General features: G+C 37.4%; 1 protein-coding gene across 5 annotated transcripts in view; it reads right to left on the reverse strand.

The window, feature by feature from the left end:
* RICTOR (RPTOR independent companion of MTOR complex 2) overlaps positions 1–13872 on the reverse strand; it is a 127615-nt gene extending 113743 nt beyond the window's left edge. For 2 of the 5 annotated variants that reach the window (XM_033852812.2, XM_019930116.3), the window contains exons 1-2: positions 13744–13869; positions 13525–13572 (exon numbers count right to left, since the gene is read on the reverse strand). In XM_033852812.2, the coding sequence (XP_033708703.1) occupies positions 13525–13572; positions 13744–13792 (97 nt within the window). In that variant the 5' untranslated portion in view covers positions 13793–13869. Of the gene's footprint in view, positions 1–13524; positions 13573–13743 lie in introns of all 5 variants that reach the window. The other 3 variants (XM_033852811.2, XM_033852810.2, XM_019930117.3) reach the window with 3 other exon arrangements.

Raw genomic sequence — 13872 nt, forward strand, 5'->3', positions numbered from 1 at the left:
GAAGCCAGGGACTAGATTATAATGGCAGTCATCACATATAGTGGTTGTATACTTTTTAGAAAAATTATCTTCTCACACATATTCCAGTACAGTGCTAAAATACAGCAGATGCTCGATGAATTCTTTTCAAATTAATGAGTGAATAAATCACTGAGTTAATGAATTCCCACTACATTTGAGTCCAACTTATATTTAACTGTTTCCTGAACTCCAATTCATCCCAAAGGACAAACCAAATACCAATTTAAAAGTCTAAATTTTAAGCTTTAATAATCTTCAGAAGCAGAATTTTTAAAATGTTTTGAACAGTGACATCACCACTAGAACAAGTACATGCCCTTCCAAGAGGACTGCTTAGAAGGAAAACATTTACTTCGAAGTATGTAATTTCTAGATTGCCTGCTAAAACAACACATCATGTGATAAATCCTTCACACAATTTGAAATGTTCTGATAATCAAAATATCATTTTAGACCAAGTCCTGATCATGGTAGACAGCAAAAAATTACCACACTAGTTCAGCTCTAGGCTAGGAAAAAATCATTTAAAATAATTTGGAAAAAAATTCATGTACCAGTAGGTAACAAGAGCAATAACTAATATAATCCTGAAAAAGATGGTGCAAAATATAGATTTACTGCATTTTACCATTCCTAATACAATCAAACAAGCCCTCACTCAAAATTCACCACTAAAAACACGTATTCTTTCTTTCTTTTTTTTGGCTGTGTTGGGTCTTCGCTGCTACGCATGGGCTTTCTCTAGTTGTGGAGAATGGGGGCTATGCTTTGTTGCAGTGTGCAGGCTTCTCATTGTGGTGGCTTCTCTTATTGCAGAGCACGGGCTCCAGGTGCACGGCCTTCAGTATTTGCAGCACACGGGCTCAGTAGTTGTGGCTCACGGGCTCTAGAGCGTACGCTCAGTAGTTGTGGTGCACAGGCTTAGTTGGTCCGCAGCATGTGGGATCTTCCCGGATCAGGGCTCAAACCCGTGTCCCGTGTATTGGCAGGCGGATTCTTCAGCACTGCACCACCAGGGAAGTCCCAAAACAAGTATTCTTTTGGGAGCTAATAATCCACACTCAGTTTAGATCTGTTCAGTGAACTGAACAGTCTAGACTCAGAATCAACAAGGATATTCCAAGGTTATTAAATGTTCCCACCTTCAGGGAATTCCAGTCATTGTTTTCCATAATTCCAAAGAGTAGATGCATAAAAATATTTTAAATGGAGTGAATACTAATATCTTTAAAATTACCAACATTTAGAAAATGCACTTCATCAAAACTTCTTCACCTTCAGTATAGTTGAATATTTTTGTTTCACTTTCATATTTACTCTTGCTTTTGCATATTGAAATAAGTAAAATGCTCTTTATTTTACTCATCTATGCTAAGCACATGTTGCCAAGTTGCTGTCAAGTATTTAATCAATTTCCTATGCAATATTCAGTTCTAAGTTCTTCGGGATATGCATACCAAGAGATGGGCAGTGGAATCTTTTTCTAACAAAGCATCACCGACTCAGAGACAAAAACCTAAAATTCAATGAAGAATTAATTAAAAAAAAAAACTTGACAATTAAAATTTATTTTAAATCCAGGAATATAAAACACTATCAAGCACGGGAAAAGAAAAATGTGAAGAGTCACCAGAAGACTAGAAATAGAATAAGAGAAATACAAATCGATGAGAGAAATTGAAAAAAACAAGGGTAAGATGGAGAAACAATCACACGAAGACACTTTAAAACTATTAATGATGTCTTCCACATGAGATTATTGCAGTGAAGACCAAGAACTGTTTACCATCCTCCCTTTTTCTCCATAGAAATACTAAGCCAATTTCTGTAACCATTCCACCAATTTAATTAGGTCAACACAAGACTTTTATTGGATTGGAATTCTAGTTTTTCCAACTTTCTAACTGGTAGCTTTGAACTCTTTACGGTGATTTATCTATAATTTTTCTTTAAATAGTCATTATGAAAAAAATTCAAGAAAAAAAAATTCACCTATCTAGATGTTTTCATGGCTAAAACATTAAAAGGTCAGGCTAAAGAGGAAAAAACAGATATTCAGAAAATGATTTTAAATGTTTTAAGTTGGAATTAGTGTAATTATTCCAAACTCTAACCACTCATATAAATCCACTGCCCAACCAAATGAAAAAAAATCCATACACATCATGACATACCTAACACACATAAGCAGACTTGGATTAAAATAACTTTAACTTGGGCTTCCCTGGTGGCGCAGGGGTTGAGAACCCACCTGCCAATGCAGGGGACATGGGTTTGAGCCCTGGTCACAGACGACCCCCACATGCCACGGAGCAACTAAGCCCATGTGCCACAACTACCCAGCCTGCGCTCTAGAGCCCGCAAGGCACAGCTACTGAGCCCGCGTGCCACAACTACTGAAGCCTGCGTGCCCAGAGCCCGTGCTCTGCAACAAGAGAAGCCACCGCAATGAGAAGCCCACGCACCACAACGAAGAGTAGCCCCCGCTCACCGCAACTAAAGAAAGCCCGCACGCAGCAACAAAGACCCAACACAGCCAAAAATAACATAAATAAATAAATAAATAAATAAATTAGAAAAGGCAGCTTGTCCAGAGTCAAAAAATTCTAAGAGGCAAGGTCAAGATTCAAATCCAGATTCAAATCCACATCTATCTGGTTCCAAAGCTCAGGCCCTTAGTTACAGTGTTAGACTGTGTTAATGTATCATGCAGGTAGCATGTTATTAAATGTTATTTTGTCCATATTAGTATCCTATATCTATCTTTATACATATAATCCTACTATCCATATTGTAGACATATATAACAACTTTGTCGAGTCATACCTCACCTACCTTGAACTATGCTATGAAGCAATTACCTATCTGGAAAACAACCAGGATGCAAAATCAAGCACTCCAAAAGATACCAATAAAAATTCAAAGTATGTATCATCACCAAGTTTATTCACTACAGTTAGTATATGTTACTGACAGCAGAGCCCCTTAATTCTTCATAATCACAACCTAATTATCCCTATTTTCCATATAATGTTAATAAGTCCAGTTATATAGTTTGTATTTTACAGCACAGTAAAACTAAAAACATAATTTTTAAAGTAGCTTCCATATATGCTTAAAAATAGAAATAATATTTATACACACACATCTGTCCCAAATCTACTCATATTCAAGTACCCCCAGTGAATATTTAGTGGTAATATTGTTACTTACTTTAAAAATAGTTACACTTTTTCCTGTGGTACTTTTATAATAGAGACACAATCACCGATATAAGTAAAAAATTTTTCCTAGGACTCAAAAATTAAATCTAAACTTTTTTAACAAAACAAAATAACTATTACAAGAAACAATAACATAGCAAAAGGCAACTGCCATAGTTTATCCAAATCTCTTAATCTTTTTATTTCCTTTTGAAAACTAACCAGCATTTTGAAAAATTTCTTCCGTTACGCTAGGTAAAACAGTATACACTTATATATTCAAAACAATTTTGAAACATGAACACACAACACTGAATTCTCCCGTGACAAAGGAGAAAAGGTCTATTTTAAGGTTTATTAAAAATAAAAAGTGATTTAAACTTTTTTAAGACTACACTAATCTAAAATTATAACTTTTTAACTCATTAAAAAGTTATAAACTCTTATGTTAAGAATTATTCTTACATGACATATGAAATCTTATACAACATAAGAATTAATCCGACCTGCTTTATACCAAGTTATGACATTCGAAAATACCATTAGAAATTACAACATATAAAGTAAAACCACATGTCACTCTAAATAAACAAGATAGGAAATAGCTATCTGTATTCAAATATCCCATTACCATGATTTTATACGAATGTTATGTGACAGATATGATTAAAATCTTACCTACAACACGTGTTAAATAAAACTTTCCACAATATTCCACTTGCCACCCCAGATACTGCTGTATAGCTAAAGGTTCAAGTTCACAGCTCACCTACCTCCAACCTGGAGTCTTCTCACTTTTTCTGCAACTCTATTCCCGTCAGTTTTTCTTTTTCTCATTTTTCTTGGGGGAAGGGGTTGTGGTGATGGTGGTGTGGTGAAGGTTAGGGAGTGTATTATACAGAATTATGAGTGGAAAAAAAACCAGGGCAATTAAAAGTTTTATAGGGATGAACATTAAGCATGGAAATAACTAGCAATACTATTTTAAGATGTGATTTCTCAAAGTATGAAACTATTGATAAAAATATATATGTACACACATCTAAAAACAGTTAAAATACACTTTCATCTGGCAAGTTGTTTCTTCTTAGCAACTAAAAGTAAATTACTTGGCAATCTTCTTTGTTTACAGCTTCTGTGTTTCTTCACTATTTATTCATTATAAGAAACATGTGAAATTACACTGGGTTCTGAACAAGATTACTAAAATCCCTGCAAGTGGCAATTCAACTCTTGTTTTGCTCCTTTAATAGAGTGTTAATTTCCCCAAACACTGTTTATCCTTTACCCAAATTACTAGAGGGTAGGGTGTCTGGATTTGGCAATGAAACAGTGCATGTTTTTCAGGATAAGCTTAATTTCAAATATTCTCTCTCAAATATAAACTGTCAGGCCACATGTTTAAATTTTGAAATCAGAAAATACGGTCATTTTAGCATGGAAAATAACAAAAACACTACTCATCCCACTTATAGTCTCTATTTCCAAATTGCACACATCTAGAAATAAGTTTGATACAAATTTATAGAGCCCTTTGAACATGCAGTATTAATAACGGGGAGAGGAGACACATATACTACAAAACAATGAAAGAAAAAAATCATTTATGCTTGGGTTTGGAATGCAGCCAAGCATCTATATACTCTTAATCAGAAGCACACAATTACTTCACAATATGCCTAAAATCTCTCAGTCCAGTCCAGCACTACCTTCAAAGGTTTGAAAAGCCCTAGCCCAAAATACAATCAGCCTTCAATAGTTAAGAGATTTATATACAGAACTCATCATCAACTTTTTCTCAACATTATCTTCAAATACTGAATAATATGCCAGGAACATGTTAATTCACAAAATTACGCACGATTTTTAAAACACTGATCCAGGGCTCTAACTATTCAAATACTACACTTTTATGCAAAGGTCCTAACAGATGTCAACACTTCTATGAGGACTCTCCTCTAGGTCATTCCTTACCTATCTCCCATTTTTTTCTGAATTCCTCTGGCTTATGACTCCTTTATAAAGATAACTGGCAGGTGCTTCAAATACTATGCCCTGTTACACGTATATCCCAAATATAATATAAAACTCCTTAAAGCCAAGAATTATGCCTTCCTGATTCACATTAACACTTACTAACCTGATAATATACTAAAAATATGCTGTCTTGATATTAACAAGCCACTACAAATCCAAATTCTTCAACATTTTGGGATTAAAAAAATGGCAGAGTAATTGAAGGAGCCAGATTCTTTAAAATCCAGGTAATTAAGGTTAAAAAGCTCTTCTATACTGCTTACTGAACTCAACTGACTCCTTGAACAGGCATGTTTGAAGCCCTGGCACATCCTCAATTTTATTATATTATATATAAATTTCATCATTACCAGGCACATTGCTCAGTTTATGCAATCTGTATGGCTAGAGGACTTTGTAACAGGAATTTTAAGAAGGTACTTAGGTTTAGGTTCTCTTTCAACCCTATGACTCTGAACACATGAATGTTATATTCAGCTAGTTTTACACAATTATTTTCAATTTAGTTTGGCATCTATATAATATTGTAAGTACATTCATCATAGTGATATAATTTAAAAGTAGCTATTCAGCTTTAACCTGGCCACACTAACAAAAAAGCACAGATAATACAAAACAATGGATGATCCAAAAAGCATTAACAGTCAACTCTCAACTATTCATATTTGGATTACCTAATAAATATTTTAGCCAGTTTACATCCACTATTCTAAGAGTATTTGCTTAGGAAATAAAAATTGATGCTAATAATTCAAATGAAAGATACATCAATCTACTGTAGGGGAGGAAAAAATATAAAATCTTCCCAAACCACATATAAATAATGCTATTGAGATTATATTTAGCAATCTTCCACCATTATTCACCTTTTTCTTAAGTGTAGGTAACTGAGAGTGGACTGTATTTAGCTTGTAATAGAAGTACAGATACACAGGCACGCAAACCAGTCACTGACCCCACTGTGCTTTTCACAGCCCTATTTCAGTAGCCTGAGACCTGAGAGGGGGAGGAGGTAGCAAGTCACTGCAGATGATCACTTACAAGGAAATTGAGAGTTGACTATAATTTACATTTAAAGTGCTATGAAACACCATACTGCTACATGTATTCATTGCTGTTTATGGGAATCCTTCTCACAGTAACTTAACAAGAGATTTAACAAGGCTTTCTCTTTAACCTTTCAATATCCCAGAAACATCGTGATATCTGAGAATCACAAAGACTGATGGTGAAAGTGCTACGCATGGAAAGTAGTACGCATTTCAGAGATCAGGAAACTGAAGCCCAGAGAAAGTAGCATGCCAAGATCATCCTCAGATTAAAGAAGAGAAGAACTGAGTTCTCCAGAACCCAACTTCAGTGCTATGCCTCTCAACCTCTTCAACCCCAAATTCTCCACTTGGCTTCAAAGATCACAATCTTACTAATTTTTAACTTTCTTCTCTGTTTTTCGCCCCTTTCTTCTTATTGATTCCTATGTTGTGACACATACTCTAATCAGCTTATCCTCTAACATTCAGATCTTCAGCTCTTCCTCCATTTACATTCTTCCCTCTCTCAAGGCCCTAAAGCAGAGAATAATCTGATCACAAGAACAACTACAAAAACATCCATTGCAGCATTCACTACCTCTTACACATCTCTGACAGAGTCAATCATCTGAAACTCAAAGTGAAAAGCTGAACACATTATCATCTCTTCCAAAATGATTTCTCCATTTCTTGGCACCATCGCTTTCATTGTCCCTCAAGTTTGCAAACTTAAAATACTCTTTTACTTCTACTCTCCTTAATACTGTGCTCCTTTTCTCATCTCTCTCTCCATCCCTCCTTACAATAAATGTCTCGGTTATTATTATATGATATATGCTGGGGAAGAAGCTTAAATTCTAGTGAGAGAAGTAGTGAACAAGGAACTTAAAAACGCAATGGTAAGTGATATTTACAAAGTAATAAACAAAAAATGTGGAAAAGTAGAGGAGGAAGCAATGAATTCCCACTGGGATGATAAGGAAGGATTTTCCCAGAAGTGGCATATGACCTAGACCTTAAAGAATTAGGATTTCTCTAAAGAGTGCTGAAAATGGAATTCTTGGCAGAGAAAACAACCTATGAAAAGAAAAGTAAATAGACACTGCATGCCATGTGCAAGGAAGAACAAACAGTCGTCTTTGACTAAAGCAGGGATTCTCAATCACGGGCATAACACAATCTCCAAGGGGAAAGAACAGGAATGGGGAGGTAGGTACTTTAGGCTAGCAAATTCTCCCCAACCCCCTTTGAAAATCACTGTGTGAAAAGAAGGGAGGAAGTGCGTTACACAAGTGAACTATGTGGAGAGGCAGACTGATTTAGAATAGTATGGTTAAGATAGTACAGAAGAAAATACTTCTAGAATAAATCATAAAAGGCCTTCAATGCCAAGCTAGGAAATTTGGACTTTATTCTGTGAGCAAAAAATGAAACCTGTAAAGTGTGTGTATACAGTATTTTGTTTGTTTTTGTTGTTGTTGGTTTTGTTTTGTTTTATGTAAGGGAATGAGATCAGTTCCAGATTTCAGGCAATCATATAGCAGAGGGAGTGAAAAAAAGAGAAAAAAAATTTTACTGTCATCCAAATGAGATAATGAGGATGTGAACTAGACCAATGACAATGAGAATAGAAGGAGAGAGAGATTTCAGAGGCAAACTGGGGAAACGTGGCAAATGAACCAAGATGAGCAATAGGTCTCTAGCTTGAATAACAGAGGATGGTGGTGGTACCTAGAAAGTGAAAAGTGGGTATGTGTTGGAGTGCAAAATTTTATAAACCACAACTCTGAGATGATTACCAGACATACATGCTAATATGTTTTGCAAGCTTAGAAGAGAAAGTATGAATAAAAAAGTAATTACTGTAACCATCTCAATTCATGGATTCTTGAATCCATGAGTGACAAGGGTGCTCAGGGAGCTAGCATCAATAAGAGGGCAGACAAGAAAATCAAGAACAGAACCTTAGGGCACACTTGCTTAAGGAGCTGGAAGTCCAGCCAGCAAACAGAGAAGGAGAGGTAGGAAAAGAACCAGGAGTTTTAAGAATAGCAATAGTGTAGTAGCTACAAGTGCATGATCTGCAGTTAGTCACTCACTAGCCCTGTGACCCTGGCTGAATAACTTACCTTTCTGAGTTTCAGTCTGTTAGAATTTGTAAGCCTATACCTTCAACTGTAAAATACGGATAATAGGAGTACCTCAAAGAGTTATCGAAGATTAAGAAAAATAATGTTTTAGTGCCTGGAACAAAACTACTAATACAGTAAGTAGTCCTAATAATAGAATGGGGAACTTAAAAATACCAATGAATTTTGCATGAGGTTACTAGCATCCCTTAAGAAACTATTTTAAGTACAGGGGGAGAGCTGTGTTTACAAGACTAAAGGAGTTAAGGAAGAAAACTGTGTGTAGAGCCTACAAAAAAATAACTGTTTTGAAATCTTTGTCCTTATCATTCTACTCGTCTCACCATCATTCCACACTTAGCAAAGTACCTGCTCCATATGAATACAACAACAAATGCTGAACACGAGAAAACTGAGCCAAAAGAAGGAAGAAATAAAGAAGCAAGAAATCTTAGTTCTACAAAGAATCTTAGGGGAAACAGAATTAGGAGCATAAAATTCCTTTCCAGTTTAGCCTTGGAAATGAACAGAGATGATTTATCCTCCGACTCGGGAAAACAGAAGGTAAGTATAGGTGAAATACAAAGGGGAGAACACAAGGGGATTCACATTAGACAGCTCTGTCATCCTAATAAAGAAATAACAGTTCTCTGCGCAGAGTACGAGGATTCCAAAGTCAGTTTAGAATCTGGAGAAAACAAATTAGTTGGTTCCTCCATTCCAATATATATTCAACTTCATTTCTGTCTCCAATACCCCGGTCTAGTGTCCCATGATCTCTTAGATTCTACCAGGGGCCTCCAGAGCAGCTCCTCTTCCTACAGACTTTACCTTTCCCAAGGTGTGGTATATTCTCTTGAGAGCCCACATTTCCTTCCACTATGTCCACAATTCTTATAAGACGTCAAGCCCTCTGTGAAGCTGCCTGATTCTCTACCCACCAGATTTAATCATTCTCTCCTCTAGGCTACTTCTGTTCCTTGTACAGTTTGATTACTCAGTTTATTGTTCCGTATCGCAATCACTTCTTTATGTCTGTTCCAGTAAACTCCTAAAAAGGGAGTAACATCTTCCTCATCTTTACTCCTCCAGCACTTAATTCAGCATTTCTTATATAAAAAGCAGTCAATGTTTGTTTTGTCTAACTGAAGTAAGGGATTAAACAACATGAGCAATCTCTTGACTAGAAGGAATCACAAAACAAAAAATTAAGTGTTCAAATCTACATCATTCAGATAACCTTCCTACTTTCCTAGCTATTAAACAGCAGCTAAGACAGTCAATCTTTTTATTCCTACTAATGGAAAAGTAAAAGGATTGGACAGTCAAAAAATACAAAACTCAATACTTAAAAATAAATTATATTCTAACAGTTATATTTGAATACACACGTTTCCATGTCCCTGGAATTCACCTTGAACACAATAATTAAATTATACTAGGAAGAGCTTACACAGGAAGAATATTCTGTCTCTCTTCAAGTTATTCAGTACCAAGAAGAGATGTACTAGTGGACTGATAAAAAAAAACAGACTATCCTTGCAGTGGAAGTGGTTAAGGGAAGCATTTTGGTTTCAAAATAAACTGGCATGCAAAACAGAGAGAGTATTTAATGATACCAATAGCAAGTATCACGGACTTTCATGATTAAGTACAGTAGTTGTCTGAACAAAACTTAAAGCAACAATCACCAATATATCAACTATAGGATCTCCTACAATGAAGTTCCTGAACTAGATCAAAATTAATCCAAAAACAATTTTTAATTAAAGCACTTTCGTATAAACCATAGCACTAACATCAATATGAAAACCAAAGAACCTTAAGCCTCTCCTGGGCTTAAAGAAGCTTGCAAGGCTGGCCACGTCTTATTACTAAGAAATTTTCTGGAGTCTGGGAGAAAAATTCTAAGGTTCTGTTAAAGAAAATATCACATTTTTTCTTAAGTACATATAATAGATTGTTCCTTGCTTAGGCCTAATTCTGGTAATGTTACAGTTTTTTGTTTTTGTTTTTTTTTTTTTACAGTTGTTACATTCAAGAACTTATACAGTGCTGTATGTCAATTACGTCTCAGTAAAACTGGAAGAAAAAAATGATCACAGTTGGGGTGGGGGCACGAGGAAACTAAATGATGGGGGACATATAAGAGCTCCTTATATTTATTATATTCATACATTCACATATACTTTATACATTTTGAAGCTTTTCTTAATAAATTAAAAAAAATAAAAAGAACTCTAGTTCAGAAAGACTATACCCAGTTAACTGTATGTCTCAAAAAAAGAAAGCTTCACTACCATAATTCCTTATTAAAAGTTTATAATATTCAAAACAATCGTCTGAAATATTTTAAATGTGATATAAATAATTTTGATTTCATAGTTTAGGAAAGCAACTAACATTTAGTTAACATCACTCACAAAGTACTACGTCCCATGCTGAGTACTATATGGCCTAGCTCATTTACTTATCACATTCTTAACAACCTTCAAGAATAACCTGAAATTAATCTCTTTTTTTTTTTTTTGAGCTGAAGAAACCAAGAGTTAATCAAGGTCAAATAACCTGCCCCAAATCACCTATTATGTATCACAGCTGAGATTACAACTCAGAACTATTTGACTTTATACTACACATTGATAGCTCCTTCAAGAATTACAATGATCATGGCCTCTATTTTATAATGAACTTTGTTATACAGCTACACAGTGAATTTCTCAAAGGTTACATAAAAATAATGAGAATGAGAGCAAACACTGCCTTAGCATTAAAAAAAATTTTTTGGTTACCCAAACTTTATCTAAAACATGCCGTAATCCAATCCACAAACAGCTGCCCTTCAGCTGCAACCCAGACTGCCCCACAGTTCTCAAATGATTACTAAAGTTTAATTCCTCATGAACTTTCTTCATGTTAGATCCACAAGCCTTCTTCTAACAATGAATGTTTGTCAGAATAGCAATTTCTCAAACAACAGAGTCACTATACAATGAATCTAACTCAGATTACTTTTTCAAAACTTCCTTAAGACTCTGGAACACAGTTCTCAAATGCCCTCTCACTCCTAGTTGTATATTGCTTTTGCAATCAGATTCAACTGGCTGTGTATATTTCATTCCAAACTGAAATACATCTTGTCAGGGCAAGCAGAAATAGCATTTTCTGCACTATTTGTATTATCCCAGAAACACCTAAGGACATAGGTATTTACTAAATTCTCAGGAAATACAGTATTTTAAATAGTAAATATACAGTTATCTGTGTACTTGAGTAAAACTGGAGTAAACCAAAGGTATCAAATTTGTACATAAGCTCTTTTACTACCCAAAATTTTGACACCAACCAGAGAAACCACTATATATAGGAGCTCAGTAAAGTCAATTTAAAGCACAACTATAACTTATTTCTAGCACCACATTCAAACAGGTCTTTAATACACAAATTAGACCCAAGATCTATCTAATAAATGGTCTTTTCACCTCCATCTAAAACATATGCGCATGTATAAAATAAATCACTAAAACTACATCTGCTACAAAACTCAAATGCTAAATTGAGCCCTGTGGGAATTTTGCTTATTTTGTTAGCAAATTTACTAGAAAATCTTTTTCCACATATATTGCATATAGACTTTTCATATGTGTGTTATACACAGTCAAGTTTCCAAACAGTTACACAAGTCGAAAGTTTTACATCTCCCTACAGTAATATTCAAACCCTATCTGCTGAAAAAATGTTCTAATTTAGTGCATTAGTGATCTAATTAGTTGTCATTTCTATTACTTAAGCCCTATTTTATTTTAGAAACTCTTCTGCCTGTAAAAGGATCTAGTTCACCCGAGACAAAGTCCTAGAACTTTCAGAATAAAATATTGTTACAAAAATGTACTCTTGTAGCTAAATAAAAACTAGGCTTTTAGTTTACAAAACAGTAATCTTACATTATGATACACAAAATAAAACAAATTAGAAAATGCGCTATGCTTTAAATACAGAGATGATCCTCAACAATGAGCCCACATCTAACAAATACTGTAGATAATAGTCATTATGTTAAGTAGAACGTAGGTTAAAAAATTTTTTTTTAATTTTATATAGAATGTTTAAAACGACGTTTTTTCAAACTTCCTAAAGTGCTTTTCAGATCTCAAAAAGGAAACTGAATTCTATACAGCTGAACCAGGTTACACGCTAAGTTACAGCCCGTGTGAAACACGACTTCTTCGGAATCAATAGACCAAATCTTGTTTACCGTGGAAGAGAAAAGAGAAACCTTGTATATAACTACTAAACGCTCAACGAGATATTGTCGAATAAACTCCAGTACGGTGACTGATAGAAGATATACTGGCCAGTAGCCGGCTGGGGTCCTTAAAAATATAGCAGGGGTTTACCCAGTTCCGAAGGTGTAAACAAACCCAGCGCCACTGCAGAAGGTAAACAATGAACCTGCAACGAGGGTGAGGGGCCGGCTTTTGCCAACTACAGTCTCAGAGGCCCGGGAAAGGGAAACAAGAGGGAAATACAGCGTACACCAGACACTTCGCAGAAATCACGGGCTCCAGGTTTCACTACCGAGTTATCAATGCTGCGGGTCCCCCAGGGCAGTGGGCAAAGAGAAAAACAGTCACGCAGTCAGCAAGGACCGAGCAGGTCCGGCTTCGGCGCTGGGGGACGGGGAGGGCAGGATGTGGTCGCTCTTCCCTCAGACGTCCTCCGGCAACCTAAATAACAGCCTCTACCTCCCTCCGGCCGCCCCTGGGATTCAGCTGCTCGAGCTCCGGGACAGGAGGACAACGCTCCCCCGCCGGTCTAGAGAACCCAGAGGGTCGGCGACTCCGCCGAGTCCCGCTCGGTGCTCCCCGCAGCACCCAGAGGCCCGGAGAAGGGCTCGGAGCGAGGAAAGCGGGCACCGGGAAGGGGGATGGGTCCGGGGAGACTGCCCCCGGCTCGGCTCCCGCGGGCCGGCAGGCGGGGCTCGGGCTCTGCCTCCCGCACCCCCGCGGGTCCCGTGCGGGGCCGGACCCTGCCCACGGCCCCGAGCCCCCGGCTCCTCCCCACTAGGATGCCCTCGCCGGCGCCCGCGGCGCCCCGCGTTACCTCGGGTCAGATCCAGCGGGACGTTCTCCTCGCCGCTGTCATTCCGCCCTGCGCGAAACAGACACATAGCCCCAATTAGGATTCGCTCCCAGGCCAGCGGAGGCAGCCCTGGCTCCGGCCAGCGCCCCGGCTCGTTCCCCCCGCCCATGACCAAGGGCAGGCAAGTGCCAGGGGTGGCGGTTGCCCGGCGGCGAGGGGTGAGGGCCGCAGCGGACTTACCTCGTATTCGGAGGTTCTTCAGCGAGCGGCCGCGGCCGACCGCCGCCATATTGACGGGTTTCAGTCACAACACCGGAAACCTCGCCCAATCGCGCGAGAACCCCTTCCCCTCCCCTCGCGCCGCGCCCG

The sequence above is a fragment of the Tursiops truncatus genome, chromosome 3 (genome assembly GCF_011762595.2).
Source record: "Tursiops truncatus isolate mTurTru1 chromosome 3, mTurTru1.mat.Y, whole genome shotgun sequence".
Classification (NCBI taxonomy): Eukaryota; Metazoa; Chordata; class Mammalia; order Artiodactyla; family Delphinidae; genus Tursiops; species Tursiops truncatus.